The sequence below is a fragment of the Prunus avium genome, chromosome 5 (assembly GCF_965620075.1).
Source record: "Prunus avium chromosome 5, drPruAviu1.hap1.1, whole genome shotgun sequence".
Taxonomy (NCBI): domain Eukaryota; kingdom Viridiplantae; phylum Streptophyta; class Magnoliopsida; order Rosales; family Rosaceae; genus Prunus; species Prunus avium.
In genome coordinates, this window is record NC_142288.1 from 252,459 (window position 1) to 270,067 (window position 17,609).

At 43.3% G+C, this 17,609-nt stretch overlaps 3 protein-coding genes across 4 annotated transcripts; 2 read left to right on the forward strand and 1 right to left on the reverse strand.

Moving 5' to 3' along the window:
• Nucleotides 1-1,294: 1,294 nt before the first annotated feature.
• Nucleotides 1,295-2,014, reverse strand: LOC148294185 (uncharacterized). Its single transcript, XM_088253219.1, has one exon. It carries the CDS (start codon nt 2,012-2,014, stop codon nt 1,295-1,297), a length of 720 nt encoding a protein of 239 aa, XP_088109345.1.
• An 8,533-nt stretch (nt 2,015-10,547) lies between these two features.
• LOC110769602 (Calcineurin-like metallo-phosphoesterase superfamily protein) lies at nt 10,548-14,536 on the forward strand. Of its 2 annotated transcripts, none has more exons than XM_021973619.1 (9): nt 10,548-10,994; nt 11,526-11,753; nt 11,872-11,993; nt 12,205-12,265; nt 12,417-12,557; nt 13,045-13,152; nt 13,316-13,544; nt 13,634-13,885; nt 14,266-14,536. In XM_021973619.1, exons 1-9 carry the CDS (start codon nt 10,851-10,853, stop codon nt 14,346-14,348), a joined length of 1,368 nt encoding a protein of 455 aa, XP_021829311.1. In that variant the 5' UTR covers nt 10,548-10,850; the 3' UTR covers nt 14,349-14,536. The 2 variants fall into 2 exon arrangements, with proteins under 2 accessions (XP_021829311.1, XP_021829312.1); XM_021973620.2 differs by having other exon boundaries at nt 10,553-10,982.
• An 830-nt stretch (nt 14,537-15,366) lies between these two features.
• On the forward strand, nt 15,367-17,574 carry LYK5 (Protein kinase superfamily protein). Its single transcript, XM_021973623.2, has one exon. It carries the CDS (start codon nt 15,399-15,401, stop codon nt 17,433-17,435), a length of 2,037 nt encoding a protein of 678 aa, XP_021829315.1. The 5' UTR covers nt 15,367-15,398; the 3' UTR covers nt 17,436-17,574.
• The last annotated feature ends 35 nt before the right edge of the window (nt 17,575-17,609 follow it).

Sequence of the window (17,609 nt, forward strand, 5' to 3'; positions counted from 1 at the left end):
GAGAAACACATGAAGGGATATGTGGAGCACATCAAGGTGGAAGGAAAATGTGTTGGCTAATCAGAAGGTATGGTTATTTCTGGCCAACCATGATGAAAGATTGCATTAACTACTCCAAGGGATGTGAAGCTTGTCAAAGACATGGACCGATCCAGCAGGTTCCTTCGGTTCCCATGAACCCAGTAGTCAAGCCATGGCCATTCAGAGGATGGGCAATGGACCTCATTGGCAAGATTTATCCAGCCAGCAGCCAACAGCATTGTTTCATCATTGTAGCAACGGATTATTTTACCAAATGGGTAGAAGCCAAGCCTGTTAAGTCTACCACGTCTCAAGAAATCATCACTTTCATAGAGGAACAGATCATACAGAGATTTGGTATTCCAGAATCAATCACTACCGATAGGGGATCTTCTTTCATATCCGGAGATATGCTGAACATGGCAGAAGCGTTCAAATTTAAGCTACTCCAATCCACGCCTTATTATGCTCAAGCCAACGGACAGGCAGAATCAAGTAACAAAGTGATAATCAATATTATCAGGAAAATGCTTGAGAAGAATCCAAAGCAATGGCATGAGAAGCTGTCAGAAACCTTATGGGCATATAGAACTTCGAAAAGGGAGGCGACTGGTATGACTCCATATGCTTTGACTTATGGTCACGATGCAATTCTGCCTATGGAGATAGCAGTCCAATCCCTCAGAATTGCCCATCAAAACGAATTGGTTGGAGAAGACTATAACCAAGCCATGTTATTAGAACTGGAAGGGTTGGACGCAAGTAGGATTGATACCCTCAACAAACTCTTAGCAGGAAAACAGGCTGTGTCAAGAGCATACAACAAGAGAGTTAAAAACAAGAGTTTTGAAGAAGGAGAAATAGTCTGGAAAGCAGTTCTGCCCCTCGGAACACATATAGCTGGTTATGGAAAATGGTCACCAACTTGGGAAGGACCTTTCATAATTAACCAAGTCCTAGGATTAGGGGCGTACAGACTACAGGATCGAGATGGAGAAGTCCATGCTGCGCCAATCAATGGCAAATGGTTAAAGAAATTCTATCCAACTATGTGGGATTCACAGGCTGTGCAGACAGATCCTGGGATAGAAAGACAACAACTTGAAACTGTTGTTTGATCTTGTTTTAAGTTTTAATTCGGTATTAGTATAAGCTTTTATTTCAGTTTGTCAAGAGAAATCGAAATTCCAAAAAATATAAATAAATAAACTTTCATTTTCAAATAGTCACTTTGGTGACTCAACCAGTTCATTACAATTCCAAAATTTGAATGTTAAAATCCTAGTTTTCTAAGGGTTTCCTGCAGACTCGTCTTCTTAATCGAAAGCTCTTTCTGAAGCAGTACTCCCTGATGGATTGAAGCCTCTGCAACTTCCAAAGCTGGCCTGGAGGCTGAAACCATGGTCTGCACCAGGAAAGTGGCCTTAGTCTTGGAGCTCAGTCCAGCACCCAGCCTGCGCTGTACCTCCCTGCGTTCTGCCAGCTGCTTTTGAAGCTCCTCAATCTGCTTCTCCAGCCTGTCTGCAGTAGCCTTGGCCTCTTTGTACCCTGCGACCATCTGATCCAGTTCTGCCTTCTGTTTTGCATAATCAGCCAAATTAGCGTCATGAGTTGTCTTGCAGAGTTCAGAAGTCTCGAAGGTAGGCTTAAGATCCTCATAGCGATCGCGAAGGTTAAGCACATCTCTGGCCAGGTTCAGACTTATCTCAAGAATTGGCCTAGGAGCCATGTTCTGCCTGTGCAGCAGGTCCAGATCTTTCATTAGTTGTTCTACAGCTTCCCTATTTTCCTCCAGTTCCAGCTCAGTAGATTGCCAGACCTTCACCCTCTCCATGGCCTCATCCACTGCTTTGAATTTGGTCTTGTTAGGGGTAGAACTGAGTTTCTCCAGCCTATCCAGTTGGGCGTCCAAGTCCATAGCCTCGAATTCAGCCAATTCTGGGTCAGCAAAGGAGGCTGTGATGGTTGAAACAGCACGGGATTGGACGGGCATCTGTAAAACCAGAATTGTGGATTAGAAAAGGGAGAAACAAAAGAAAAATTCATGACATGGTGAAAACTTACAGCTGCGAGAACAGGCTTCAAAGGGCTAATAACCACTGCCATTGCTCCTGCGGCTTCAGAAATAGTAGCAGTTAATTCTGCTTCAGATTCTGGGGTTGCAGCAGGAAGCTCCACCTGCTCCACAGGCCCCGAGGCAGATGGTTCTGCCAGGCTCGCAACCGGAAGTTCTACCCGTCCCACAGGTCCCGATTCTGCCAAAGCCTCCATATGCTCCCTAGACCCTAGCATTGCCTGTTCTGCTTGAGCTGTGACAGAGAGTTCTGTTTGTTCTACAGGCTCGAATGCAGGTTGATCGGTTGAAGCGGCTACAGGAACTTCTACCTGCTCCACTGGCTCTGAAACAGAAGGCTCTGGCTAGTCCTCAAATACTGGAGCTGCAGTAGAATGTTCAGCCTCCGTGTCCTCAAAGGCGGCCAGTTCTGAGCTAGTCAGCTCTGTCCGGGGAATGGCACGCTGTTGTTGAGCCAAGGCAATGCTCTCTGCGATCACCTCAGCCGGGATCTCCTCTTAAACAGACAAACAGAAATCAGGAGTTAGAAAAGAAAAGCAGAAAGAGCATGTCTACAAATGACCAGAATTCAACCCCACCTCTTCGTCGAGATCTTTCCCTTTCGTTTTTAGAGTTTCCACTGCCGTTTCTTGTTGCCCCTCTTTTTCAACAGCCTCAAAAGCTTCTCTCAGCTCATCATCAGTCCCAGAGGCTTCATTCGGATTAGCGGCAAACTCTTCTGTCTCATCAGAATCGATCTCACGCCTCTTCCTAAGTCTTTTAGACCTGGTGCGAGGAGGAGGAGGAGGGCTTTCAGCTGCATAAAAGAAGCAAGTATTAGAAGAAAGAGCAAGGCAGAACAGGTCAAAAGGAAGTGGGACCTAAACACAAGGACCCTACCAGAAGTTTCAGACCGGGCAACGCTGCCCTGAGCAAAAGTACTCTCTTTCCTTTTCTTTCCAGCAATTGGACTGGCCACGGCAGGCTGTTCTGCCAGATCTTCATCCTCCTCACCAGAAGGAGGCTCTAGGTCCCCAGCAGCAATGACAGAACTGACTATATGAGGAAAAAATTTGAAGTCAGAACTAAACACAGTATAAGGAAATAAAAGGAACAGGGTAGATCGAAGCTTACCAAACATTGCTCCAGCTTGAGCCGTCTGTTCACCAATGATTTTCTTCATGGAGGGGTCTGATACAGGCAGAATTGATTTGTCAGACAAAGTATAAACGACAGAACAAGAAATGGCAGACAGAACGAAGAATTTACCTTCTATGATCTGATCATTGACATCTTGAATAGTCTTAACTGTGAATTTTCTGGCCTCAGCCTCGCCAAACACATTTCCACAGGCCCAGCCCTCAAAAAGCACCTTGACTGCAGCAGCCGAAGCAGGCATCCCTCGAAACCTGGCCTTCCACCAAGCATCAAAATCGGAGGAACTGGATGAATTCGGCTCCCAGGATGGATAAAGACCATCCAGACTGTTATTGATTTTATTAACTGCACAACGAGCATCCTTGTGCACCTCCAGATTATCTGAATCTCTCCAGGACGAGGCTCGATTGCAACTTCGGTAGTATTTGAACGGAATGACCTGTGGACAGCCAAGTTGTCGTGCACAGAAATTAGGATGGTAGACTTCTGCCCCCAGATGATAGCTTGGTGGCTTCCCGCCTCCATGAGGCAGATCCCTCAGCAAGGCTACACTCAGAAATATCTTCCTGTATTCTGTCCTGGCAGCCTCGTCTTCTGGCTCCTTTTCAAAAAGCCGGTGCCCAGGCTGGAACCAAGGATAGGTTCTTCTGATCACCACTTGCCATTGAGCCGCGGAGCGCTTAAGACAATGTCTGAACCACATCAGGTATTCGTCAATGGAACGCTTGGGCACTTCTGCCGACATCAGAGGAAGAGCCAGAACCTGCTTTTCAGGCAGAACTAGATCAGGAAACCGGAACTCTGGAAAATACACCTGCAACCAGACCTGGATCATCCAAAACGAGCCAGGAGCAGATAAATTCAGGGGATTCTACGTTGTGGCAGTATGCAGGTTCTTGAAAAGGTGAGCCAGAACTGACGGCCCAAGTCCAACGTCGGTATGGTTGTGTAAAGCTTCTGCCAAATGCCTATACTCAAGCAGAACAGCAGAAGAACGATTGGGGAACACAAATCTGTTCAGCCAATACAGAAGGAATAGCATATGCTGCTGATCCTTGTCCTTCTCCACACTGAATTTCCTCAGAAAAACAGAAAAGGAGCAGTTCTGATTGATGGTGGCAGGAGAGACAGTGAAAGGCTTGGCTAGCTTCTCCTGGTTCCTCCTACGATGATAGTCTCCAACAGCATCCACAGGTCGGCCATGGGGCCTAAACCCAAAGATCTGAGCCATGTCCAGCAGAGTTGGCGCCATTGGACCCACACGGAAATCAAACGTGTTGCTGGCAGAATTCCAGAAACATAGGGCAGCAGCAAGCAGGTTCTCATCCCGGTTGATGGATTGCTTAGACAGAAGAATCGCATCATAAATTCCTGCCCGCCTCCAGTGAGCTCCAAACTTGGGAAGAAGTTTGTCAATCCAGTCCGCCCACTTCACAGGACTATTCCTTACTTCACTGGACGGGAATGAACGACTTAAATTCTTGCTGACCCAAGAATAAGAGGATAGGGCAGAGTTCCCTTGGTAACATAGAGGCGCTTCGGCATCCTTCTTAACCAACTCTGCCATCTCAGCTGGGACAGGACCAAACCAGCGAGGTCCCACAGTCAGAGTACTGTCAAACAAGTGAAGGACGTTTTCGTCCAATTTTTTCTGAACAAAAGGATGAAGTCTGCTTCGAACTTCCATGGCGTGAGCGTCGATTCCACTCCCGGTGATATAGTCTGGAGGAACCGAGGAGGAAGCACTGTGGGCACGAGTCCTTGGAGAAGACATTTTCTGGGTTTACAGGCTAGGAACGAAAAAGGGTTTAGGGATTGAACGAAGCAAAGGGAAAGGATTCTGACAAAAACCGAGAAAATTGAACTCTGAGAAAGCTAGGTTTTGAGATGAACAGGAACTGGAAATTTCAAATTTCTTTTAAAGGACTCAAAATCGTGGGAAATGGAAGACAAGACGCCAGCTGAAAGCTAATAGTGACGAGCTAGTGACCAGCTAGTAACTGACCGGTTTCCCACGAAGTCTAGGTAGGTGGACGTGGCAGACAGGGGGCGTTTTAAACTGGCGCGCACAAATTAATAGCCGAAAACATTAAATCTGAAAACCGGTTGATAAACGGTTCAGATTTAATGGGGGCATTGTTTGGGCCCAAATTTAGCACGCCAAAAACAAAGCCCACACCATCTCCTAGGCCGCTTGTATCAGACGACCTCAAGCCCATCAGCACGACCCAGCCCATTAAATGAGTGGACAGGCCAAAAACACGGCCCAAAACATTAAAGGGCTTGTGAACAATAGGAATCAAAAAAAACTTGGGCCTCGAAGAAATCCAAAGTTAGGCTCAGAAGCAAACTAGACTCAAGCTGGCCTTCAAAACGGAACAGCCCCACGTGATCCCTGACTTGGAGGAGTCAATAATTTCGGCTGAAAACTGGAAATAGAACAGGAGCAGGTATAAAAGAAGAAAAAATCTAAAGTAGCTTGCTGCCAGAAGATTAGAACCCGCTTAGTTTATCTAAAAGATATTCTGATATTTTGGAGGAATACCATTTTCGAGGATAAGCAGACTCTGTTTTTATAAAAAAGAGAGATAAGCGGGAAACATGAAACTGTCCAAAAGCTGAGAGCCAGCCATCTCCAAGGCTCCAGACCTTTTGCAGAAGCAGGTGGAATGGAAGAACAGGCAGGGCACTCCATCAAAAATACAGAAGTGGTCACCTCAGGAACTAATCGTTGAGTGCTTACTCGCCAGAAAATGGATAGAACCCCTGTTTATTTCATTTTAAAAATTAAAAGATCTTTTGATTACTTGCCGCCCATTCTCGGAGGAACACTTCCTATATATACAAAAGAGGGTGAATAGAGCAAGGGACAATCAATCAACCAATCAACCAAAACTCAGTCAAAAGACAAACACTCAAATGATCACTTGATCACAAAATCCTAAACAAGTTCCAACAGACTTCGAGCCTGAAATATTCAAAAGCTTGCCAACAAGCTTGCAGAATCATCATGTCTTCTCCCAGCAAAGACAAGTTTAAATCGCTACCTCTGGTTTGAATCCCAGTTCACTAGTCAACAATAACGAGATTTCTCTCGTTACAAATTTGGTTTAGTACAAGCCAAGCTAAGCAGAGTTTCGAGTTTTCTCAAATATGAAAAACTCAACAAATTTGTGAAGAGCCCTGACTAAGCAGCACAGGTATTACAGCCCGCTTCCAGCTCGAGTCCAGCCACTTCTGCCCCTTTCAGACTGGAGAAGTCCCAGTTCTGCCCATCCAAAAACCTTCCAGGGTTCGAAATAGATTAAAGCTCTGCCAAACTCAAGCTTTGGTATCGATTTACAGCTGAAGCCTAACAGTTGAAGTTGTTAAAAGTCCAGTCTAGCACAGGCGTATCCAGTCCAGCCCAGAACAGAGGCAACTATCCAGACAGAAATGGAAGCGCAGCCCTCTCCTTGTCCTTGTATAGTCAGTTCTTCCCTTTTTGAGTCTTGTAAAAGGGAGTTCTGTCTGAAATTGGTTCAATCTGTCATCTTTCATTCTGGCCAGAACTGCCGGTTTTTATACTGAGATAAATTGTAAAAGTCCTTACCAGTCTAAGGCATAGAAAAGAACTTACTTGGGAGATATTCCTCACCCAAATTCACAATCGTTTGGTAAAAGTTAATAACTTGGGGCGCAAGTTATTTTACCATAAGTCTGTTAGGGTTGAAAAATTGCTAACAGTGGCACGCTCAACACATAAAGAAAGTTAATTCACTGACCAAAACATGGTCTTTGAATTAATGGGGAACTTTGCCCTGTCATCTCAGGAAGTAAATTAAAACGGGTGAACAAAGGCCCTGGAAGCTTTGGCAAATGCATTATTCATCTGGCTGCTGGAACAAAAAGACCCCCACAATCTCTAAATCCTGAACATGTTCCTGGTCATATGAATATTGATTGGGTGTCAATATTTCGTAAAGACCAGTACACACAGTATCGTCTCTATATGTAGGGAATGACAAGGTCTCAAGTCATTAAGTGTGGAGACACATCGATATGTGTGTAGGTGCTTGTAGATGAACAAGTACACTGAACGATCCAACACATGAGTTACAGCATGGAAGTCTTTACTCACATGTCAAACTAGAACTCATAAATTGCAATGGTGCAAACTAATCCTTAGACCTAAGGCATCATAGATGTTTTGTGGCTATATTGTTAATCTTTGAGAGCACTATACGGTCATGTTGAATTAGGCATAGCTTAAATGTGCTCATCAGGATTCTCAATAGAGTCATGGAAACAAATGAATGTACAAGAAGAATCTCTACTCTCAGTAAAGGACAGAGAATACTCCAAAATATGATTGGTCAAATCTCTGCACAGAGCAGTGGATAAGACTTGAAAGAATAAGTCTTCAAATCTTACCAGGATAATCATATAAAAGGAATTATTCACATTAGGTTATTGACAATCAGATTTCATGATCTAATAATGTGAATAATGAGTATTGACATAAGAGAAGGATTCAATTGCACGGTCATTCCAATTGAATAGGTTCTTTTACAATGTATCATTTAGCTTGGATAACCGTGACTTGCTGCTAGGCAACAACCATGGTCTGTGGATGTCCTAAAATGTTTCAATTAACCTTTATTAATAGGAAGAATAAAATTGTGGAATTTAATTCGTATATCATCTCTGAGGAGTTGAGTCAACTAAGTAAAACTACCTTGCTAAAGGGAACCTACGGATCTGCACACCCAAAAAATGTAATTAGAGGTACAAATGAGGAGAAATTAAATGAGGAGACACAAGTCAATGGTTGATAATCAAATGTCAAAGTCAACAGTCAAAAGTCAACATGTTGACCAGAGAAATTGACCAAAGTCAAATAGTTCGACCGAGTCAATTAAGTAAAACTATAGTTATAATTTAATAGTTAAATTATAATTAAAAGATTAATTATGGAATTAATATTGACATATAGAAATATTGGATTGGGTTTTTAAATATGATTTAAAAGGAAATTGACAAAATAGCCCAAAAGAGTATTGGGCCCATGGACCAAATGGAGCCCCAAATATCCACCCAATTGCCTTTTGTGTTGTCCTATATAAGCTAAGTGATGGAGAAAACCTAGCTAAGGTTTTTGGTTTCCTACTTTGGTTAATGAGTGATCATCTTTGTATCTCATCTTCCATAAACCAAAAATTGGTCCAATCAAGAAGTAGACTAGCATCCGTGCTGAAGCTTCGAAGGGACTAATGCGACTTTTGTTGACGTAACACCTTTCCTTCAGCACCCTCTGTACTGAACCTCCAACGACATTACATGCCCGCCTATGACATCATAGCTTCCCGTCCGCTCCCCCTGAGCCAGTTTCAAAGACATGTCCTTTAAGGAACTACTTTCCCCAGCAAACGTGCCTTCTAGCTTCCGAACTTGGGGGACTAAGGGATTGCCTACCGTGCCCGCCACGCCGAAGCCCTTGATTTGATTACCTAAACACTTTACAAGTTCCCAACCTAGAAGCCACTCTTTGATTGGCAACTTGGGAGACTACTATTTGCACCATAATCAACCAAGCGCATTTGGCATCAGAAGACTAGTACTTTGGTAGGCATGATGGCTGCCAAAAAGAAAGAGATCACTCCAAAAGACACTTAGACAAGCCCTTAGAATATGAGTGACATCACCACCTTCTTAACCTACCGAAGGAGGACCTCCTTCCGAAGCGATACCCACCTGCCGATGCTCTCAACTACAGAACCTAGAGCCACAGACACGTGTCACCATCATGGTGATTTGCACAAAGTCCCACATTGAAACTTTATACAAATTCTCAGTTTCACTTTCCTATAAATGGGGAACAGTGCCCAGGTAAATAGGGTAACTACTTTTCACATTTACTGTTACTCTGTCAAAATTACCACATATCCCACATTCGCTAACTAAACCGAGAGAGCTTTAGAGAGAGAGGATCCTCCTTCTCTCTAGAACTTCTCTCCTTTTCCACCACCCTCTTTTGAGCAGCTGGTGGCTGTGCCGCCGCCCTTCGGGGCGGCTCCTCCGCCACCTCTTGTGTGGCTTCTCTGCCACCCTTTGGTGTGGCTTTCCTTTTCCTTTTTTTCAGTTTGCTTTGGTTTGCCCTTCCTCTTATGTTTTTCCTTATGTAAGCCCAGATCTCCCCCACACCCCCTCCATCACTACTCTTCAGCCATTTCACCTCTCTCACCCTTTTTCCCTTTCATACACTCACCCCCCATCAGTCCATTTCTCTCCCCCTCCCAAGAAAACTCAAACCCTAAAATCCTCCTTTCTCCCTAGAATTTTCTTGGTTGTCTACTTGTTTGCTACTGCTGCTGTTTCTCCCCTACAAACCAATCTCATATCTGAGATCGGGTTATGGAGGTGTTGGCTTTGCAGTTTAATGGTCCATTTGGACCCATACCTGCTACTGGATCGCTTGAGCATGATGCATGTTGGTGGCTTGCTTCCCCAACTCCACGCTCTACAGATCCCCTTTGTTGGTTCCCTTGAACCTTCTTATTCTTCTGGTTGCGGCAGCGGTGGTAGATTAGGTGGTAGCGGCTGCTTGGTGTATCTAGGGTTTGATTCTAAGGTTTTTTGGTTATTTTGGGCTTTTTTGTATTTTGGATTGGGCTTGTATTTAGTTTGGTTGAGCCCTTGTTTTATGTTTCTGACTTTTGTATTGGACTCTTATGTAACCCCATATGGTAATGACATGTTCATTTCCTTGACCAAAAAAAAAAAAACATCGGAGAGCTTTCAGCAGGTACCACACCGGTGCATGAAGCTTGACGATTGTTTCTTCCTTATTTTCTTCTACAAGACCCCTCTATGCCGAAGGTTTATAACCTTCTCGCCCTGCTAAAGATCCAACGCTCCTTTACCTAAGTTGACCCTCCCAAAAAATGCATTAACAGTACAGATACGACACCCATTCTCATCCCCGCACCCACCCAGCCCCACGCCCTCTCCTTGACGCACCTCCCCACCACTCATCTTTGTCTCTTTGTATCTTTGTCTCTCTATCTCTCTATGTCTATATCTCTACGTCTCTTTGTCTCTCTAGTATTGGCTGAGGTGGAAGGGTTGAAATTGATGATTATGATGATGATGGGGTCGTGAGATTGATGGTGAGAATGGTGAGTTTGGATATGGAGTGGTGGAGTAGGTGTGAGTAATGAGAGTTGGACCGCAAATGACTATTTTGCCCTAAATTTAACCAGAAAAGTAACATATCTCGAGTAACGAATGGAATTGAGGGGCTAGAGCAGGCATTTCGCAAATTGAATGACTAAAATGTGAAGTGGGTACAAATTCAAGGACTATTGCACCTAAAAACCAAAAAAAAGAGGCATGTAAGAATTTTTTAATGGAAGTTTTTCCTTAATATATTAGTTTATTGGATTTTCTTGATCGGAAGGTTTCAGGCTCTTGTTATGGAAATAAGGCAATTTTCAGGAAATAAATAAGGTGATTGGTTAAGAATGGAAAGAATCCTCACATTTACGCGAGAATCAGAGAGTTAGTGGCTGCTCGTATGAGAATTGAGAGTTGAATTAAGAATTGAAAATTGAGAATTGAGAGTTGAGAGTTGAGAGAGATGGTTTGGAAGTGGTGGTGGATGTTGACAGTGACGGCGATTGGAGTGGTGGCGTGGGGCGTCCCTTCCGAGCAGCAGCATCTGGTTACTCGTATTGCGTTTGGATCATGTGCCAACCAAAGCGCTCCTCAGGTCTGTCTGTCGGTCTGTACTCTGCTCTTTGTTTTTTTAACTTTTCTTCTTCTCACCTCTCAATAGCTTTGCCATTTTGGCACACTACTTTTGATGACAACACATGTTTCTCTAATTACAGTGCATATTTGACTCACACTTCATCAGTGATGACTTCCTAATTTATAATAATTGTATACAAATTTATAAGTCTGCCAAATGCCAAAAACAATTCAAGAACACTTTGTTGGAGATGAACCCACTTCCGCTCTTCAGTTTGACCACAATGGCAATCTCCTCATAGCGAAATCTGAATCCAACTGGCCATTGATAGGTGACGTTTAGGCAATCTTCCTGTGCACATTGTCCCTGCTTTTACTTTCTGCTAGTGAACCCTACTGCAACTGTTGCTTATTACTTAGCTGTTCAAATGGCATTATATTGTATCAAATCATCTATCGATTTGTTTTGCCACACAACGAAATTTCATCTCTGAAACTTTTGTGAATATATTTACTTCTTTTTTGTTTCTCAGGATAACTTAAAATTTTTGGTTTTGTGCAGCCCATCTGGAATGCAATAATCTCATTTGATCCCCAAGTTTTCATTTGGCTTGGTGATAACATTTATGGAGACATTAGGCGTCCTTTTAAACTATTTGGAAAAGAAAGAACAATTGGGCCGTGGAAGAATGCCCCAAGATTTGTTCCTTCTACTGAGCAGGAAATGAAGTCTAGATTTGAGAAAGCCAAGTCTAACCCTGGTTATTCTCGTCTTCGAGAGAATACTAAGGTGTTTCATCCTCACTTCTCTGACTGAATAGTTGTTGAGATCCTTAATCTTGCTCATACATATTTTCCTTTTTATATAATTATTCTTCGTTCTAAGTAGTAGCGTGTCAATCTTGTAGGTAATTGGCACATGGGATGACCACGATTATGGATTAAATGATGCAGGAAAAGAATTTTCCGGGAAAATAACTAATCAAAGGCTTCTCCTTGATTTCTTGGATGAGCCGGAACATAGTCCTCGGTGAGCGACTGTTCTCCCCTTGTAGAATTGTCATTATGGCCTTACTGATATCCAAAGATGCTGATGTTGTCATTGTTAAAGCCTCATTCGCTTTGTATGAATTACATCATTAATTTTTAACTCTATCTAATTGTGGTGTACTGCAATGCAGTAGTTCGTAATACCTAATTATTGCTGATTATATTGAATTATTTTTTTGCTTCAATTGTAGGCGCAAGCAAGACGGAGTTTATGCATCTTACACAGTTGGCCCCATGGGCAGACAAATCAAGGTATCAAAGTGAAAGCTTCTAAGTATCTGTCTGAAACATTTCTTCTTATGGAATTCAAATGGGCTTTCCCAGGAAAGCCTATCAAGTAAGCAAACAACTGTTTTCAGTAAAAATGTGTTTTGCTCTAATTACGGGCAATAAACTTCCTCAGGTTATACTATTAGATACTAGGTACCATCGAGACCCTTTACGTAGTGATGGAACTATTTTGGGACACTCACAGTGGGAATGGTTAGAAAAAGAGCTGAATGATTCTCCAACAGCCATTACAATTATTGGATCTTCTATACAGGTATGCTGTCAATTTATGCCAACATTATATTAGGTAGGTTGGTACTATGCTTGGATCTTCTATACATTAATTTATGCCTACATTGTTCTACATAAAGCTGTTAGCTATGTAATTAATTTACATATGTGCTACTCCCTAATGCTTGGCTAGTTGGGTTGTTTGGATTTGCCTATGGTGTCTGCAAGTTTTGTTAATAATGCATACGTTTCAGTAATTATCTTTTTAGATATTTATAAAAATACCCAATCCTAGACATGTATTTATAAAAATACCCAAGCACTATTTAAACATAGAAACATACCCAAAATGGGTTTTGGGTATGTGTGTAATGCTGGGTTTTGGGTATGTTTATAAATGGGTTTTGAGTGTGTGTAATGATGAGTTTTGGGTATGTTTATAAAGTGTTTTGGGTGTTGGGTATTTTTATAATTTCAGCCCCCATTTTGGGTATTTTAGTGAAACTCCCTTATCTTTTCTCCCAATTCAGGTAATATCAAATCTGTCAGCAACCACTGGGCCATTGTTTTACATGGAGTCTTGGGGACGTTTTCCAAAGGAGAGAGATCGGCTATTTAAATTGATAGCAGATAGCAAGGTGGTATATACATATTTTCAATTATACTTCTTTCAGTAGCGATTTCTATTTAGGATACAAGCAGCAGATGCATGAAGCAGGGTATTTATTTTTTACTTTTACAACTTGGTCTGAGAGGAGAGGATGCTTAGATCAGCTCTTTTACAAATCCTTTTCCTTGTAGAGGGATGGAGTGTTTTTCATAAGTGGAGATGTTCACTTTGGAGAAATTACACGTTATGATTGTGCCACTGGATATCCATTGTATGATGTTACTTCAAGTGGGATAACCCAAGCAGTTGAGAAGGTAGTCCCACCACCGCTACATTTCTTTGTGAGATTTCTGGCATGGTTAACTCCTAACACTATGAGAGTTATGGACCAAAACTGCAGATACAGGTCGTGCACATATGGTATGCTTGTCATTTTAAATTTGACATATCTGAGTTTCCTTGCGGAGCATGTCAGGTTTTTTTATTTTCTGGATGTGTATTTTCTTCAGGCATGTCTAATTTTGGAGCAGTTGAGATAGACTGGGATGTGACTCCTGTGACATTGAAAATTCAAGTCAGGGATATAAACGGAAATCCTGTGACAGGTGTAACTACATCGCTATCGGAACTGCAAGCAAGAAATTCCACCTCTTCAACCACCAAGAAAGCAAGAGAGCATCACAGGCACTGCTCTCTTGAAAGCACTCTACCATGGATTGTTAGATATCGCCTGGCTATTTTAGCTTACTGTGCTGTAGCGAGTATGTTTATCTCAGACTTTCAGCTTTACTATTGAATGCTTCTTGCAAGGAATGTGCCTAGCCGCTTTTTTTCTACACTGCATGGGAAACTTTCAGTGTTTCCGGCAAAAGCTCTTTAATATCAAATGGACTGGATAAATGGAACAAGAAAAAGAAAAATAATTTTTTAGGGCTTCAGTATAAAATTTAAATAGACTTAATATATATAAGGGATTCAGGTCGTCTAATATTCGGATGTGCATTTCTTTCATCAAATCAATTTTTTGTTTGTGTTTTTTTTTAAGGGGTACCATCAAATTATGCTGAATTGATTGCAACTTGATTTGATTTTATCTGTGTTTGCTGTCCTGATTGTTATAGTTTTGCGTTCGATGTTGCAGCTTTTGTCCTTGCTTTGATAGGAGTAATTTGGGCTGGTATAGTAGCGTGCAGGAGATGCGCCCACAAAAGAAAGTGCGACTGACCTGCGCAATGATAGATGGTGGTAGTTTTTTAGTTCACTGCAGTGATGATCATCAGGGGAACCTAGTTTTGACTTTCTAGTGTAGAATTTTGTTTTTTGAGGCATATAGAATTTTATTCACCTAATAATAAGTGGCTGGATATGTAAAATTTCAGATTAACAAATATATGTAGTGAAACTTATCTTTATACTGTTCATTGTCCAAGTTAGTAGGGTTAGTAGGGTGTTAGAGCATCCACAGTGGGGGGTGTATATGGGGGTGTATGTTAAATATACACCCCGAGTTATCGGAATCGTCTCCAATGGTGAGATGTAAATGTATATAAATATACATCACCACCATGGGGATGTAAAATAAAATGTATATTTACATCCATTTTTACATCCCTTGCAGGTGGGACTCACCCGAGAAAAGAGAACAAAAATGAAGAAAAGTCAACATAAAAGGCTGGGACCCACGGCTACACCCCCGAATTTACACCCCCCACTGGAGCAAAAAACATATTTACACCCCCGGAGGTGTAAAGGGGATGTAAAAGTGGCTTTACACCCCTGAATTTACACCCCCCACTGTGGATGCTCTTAGAGTGATGAAGATGCAAAAAGGGAACCGCTGTTATCATTTATAACTTATATTTTAAGTTTCAAGTATTGGATTAGTAGATTGGTTAATCGCTTTGATTTTAGGTTTTAAGTATCAAATTTTGGGTTAAAATCTAAATCCTAGATCGGAAAGACCATTATATACCTTAATAAGTGAAATCAAATTTGAAAGATATTCAAGGGAGAGGGAGGGAGGAGCCCATTTTGTACGCTTGGTCATGACGATGAAGTAAGAAACCAAAATGGTAATGGTTGGCAGAAATCAAAATTATGGGTTTGAAGAGTGGACTGACTTTTAAAGTCAAATGAAAATAAATAAAAAAGAAAAGGTTGTCAAGTGGTCAACTAAAGACGCGTTGAATAGTTGTATAATTGAGGCCTCACACGGAGTCTCTCAGAAAATTATAAAGAAATTTGTTTGCGTTAGCTTTAGCCATCCCATTGAAGATGAATTGGATGGTATTGGTTGTGGTGGTGGTGGTGGTGTTTATCTTGATCAAAGTGCAAGGGCAGCAGAGTTATGTGAACAACAAACAGCTCGACTGCAACAACCACTACAACACCACCGACGGCTATGTCTGCAATGGCGTCGCATCGTCATGCCCCTCCTACCTCACCTTCCGTTCCATCCCTCCTTATTACAACTCCCCGACCTCCATCGCCTACCTGCTGGGCTCCGAACCCACCCTCATCGCTGCAGCCAACAACATCTCCGATGTTCAGCCCATTCCCGCGGACACCCTCATACTCGTGCCCGTCAACTGCTCTTGCTCCTCCTACTCTTACTACGAGCACAATTCCTCCTATGTGCTCAAAAGCTCCGCCGACACCTACTTCGGAGTGGCCAACAACACCTACCAGGGCCTCACCACCTGCCAGGCCCTCATGGCTCAGAACCCCTTCCGCGACACTAACCTCACGGTGGGCCTCACCCTTCAAGTCCCCCTGAGGTGCGCTTGCCCCACCGCCAACCAGACCACCGCTGGGGTCAAGTTCCTCCTCTCTTACCTGGTCACCTGGGGAGACGACCTTACTACCATCGCCCAACGCTTCGGTTTAGACCTACCCACCTTGCTCCAAGCCAATCGCCTCTCTTCCAACGACATCATCTATCCCTTCACCCAACTTCTGCTTCCTCTCACTTCCAAACCTACCCCTGCTCAACTGCAACAACGCTCTTCTCCTCCTCCTCCTCCTCCTCCATCCGCCGCTCCACCTCCAAACTCCAACAACAACAGCAAAATCAACAAACCTATCTTCGTGGGTGTCGGCGTTGGAGCTGCTTGCCTCCTCCTCCTCGTTATTACGGTCTTCCTCCTGTTACGCCGCCGCCGTCGTCAACATTACCAATCGGCGGCGGCTACGGAATCCCCCAACTCCAAACTACAAGTCTCTTCTGGACCTGGACTTGAACCTGGTAAGATCGCAGACTACTTGCCAACCTCGCCGCAACCTTCATCCGACACCATTTCTTCTAGAGGGCTTGGCTATGCTGTTGAGTCCTTGACCCTTTACGAATTGGAGCAACTGCAGAGGGCCACCCAATTCTTCAGCGAAGCCAACAGAATTCAAGGATCCGTGTTCAGAGGATCGTTTGAGGGGGACGATGCCGCCATCAAGGTGGTGATAGGGGATGTCTCCCAGTCTGGAGACGAGATCAACCTCCTCAAGCGGATCAACCACTCCAACATCATCAGGCTCTCTGGCTTCTGCGTCGACCAGGGACACACCTACCTTGTCTACGAGTATGCTCCCTCTGGCTCTCTTTCCCACTGCCTTCATTCTCCTACTACACTGTCATGGAAGCAGAGGGTTCAGATTGCCCACGACGTCGCTGATGCTCTCAACTATCTCCACAACTTCACCCACCCTCCCTGTATCCACAACAACTTGAAGACCAGCAACATCCTCTTGGATGCCAGCTTGAGGGCCAAGCTTTCCAATTTTGGCTTGGCAAGACCCCTTCTCGTCTCCCACAGTCACAAGCACAATCAAGACCAACTCCAACTCACCAGACATGTGGTGGGCACTCATGGCTATATGCCGCCAGAGTACATCCAAAACGGGGTCATTACTCCTAAACTAGATGTCTTTGCATTTGGGGTCGTCTTGTTGGAGCTCTTATCTGGAAGAGAAGCCGCTGCGGCGGCTGCTCCCGCTCCGGCCTCTAATAATGGTGGTTCAGGAGATGATCAGGAGTTGTTACTATCTGCGTCCATAAGTGGGGTGTTGGAAGGAGACCATGTGAGAGACAAACTTGAAGGCTTTATGGATCCATCTCTTAAGCGCGAGTACCCCTTGGATCTCGCTTTTTCCATGGCCCAGTTGGCTAAAAGCTGCGTTGCAACTCAGATCAACTCTCGCCCCACAATGGCTGAAGCTTTCATCACACTCTCCAAGATTCTTTCCTCCACACTGGACTGGGATCCATCTGATGCTGATGAGCTCCAACACTCAACCACCTCACTCAGTCTTGGAAGATAGGCCATAATTTCCAATCACCACACTAAAACTAGAATTTTTGTAATCTAAGCAAAGTAAGTTTGAACATCTGCTGCTTGTGAATTTTCACATCATTTTTTCAACATAAGAAATCGAATAAAGTCGAGATTACAAAATCGCATCAGTGGGCTAAATTATATAAAACCAGTACATGCA

Excerpts from the sequence above, each read along its gene's own strand:
- LOC148294185 (XM_088253219.1), bottom strand. The coding sequence starts at position 2,014 with ATGCCCGTCCAATCCCGTGCTGTTTCAACCATCACAGCCTCCTTTGCT.
- LOC110769602 (XM_021973619.1), top strand. The coding sequence starts at position 10,851 with ATGGTTTGGAAGTGGTGGTGGATGTTGACAGTGACGGCGATTGGAGTG. Across the intron at positions 11,754-11,871 it reads GTCTTCGAGAGAATACTAAG|GTAATTGGCACATGGGATGA; the intron begins GTGTTTCATCCT and ends TCAATCTTGTAG. Across the intron at positions 12,266-12,416 it reads CCATGGGCAGACAAATCAAG|GTTATACTATTAGATACTAG; the intron begins GTATCAAAGTGA and ends AAACTTCCTCAG.
- LYK5 (XM_021973623.2), top strand. The coding sequence starts at position 15,399 with ATGAATTGGATGGTATTGGTTGTGGTGGTGGTGGTGGTGTTTATCTTG.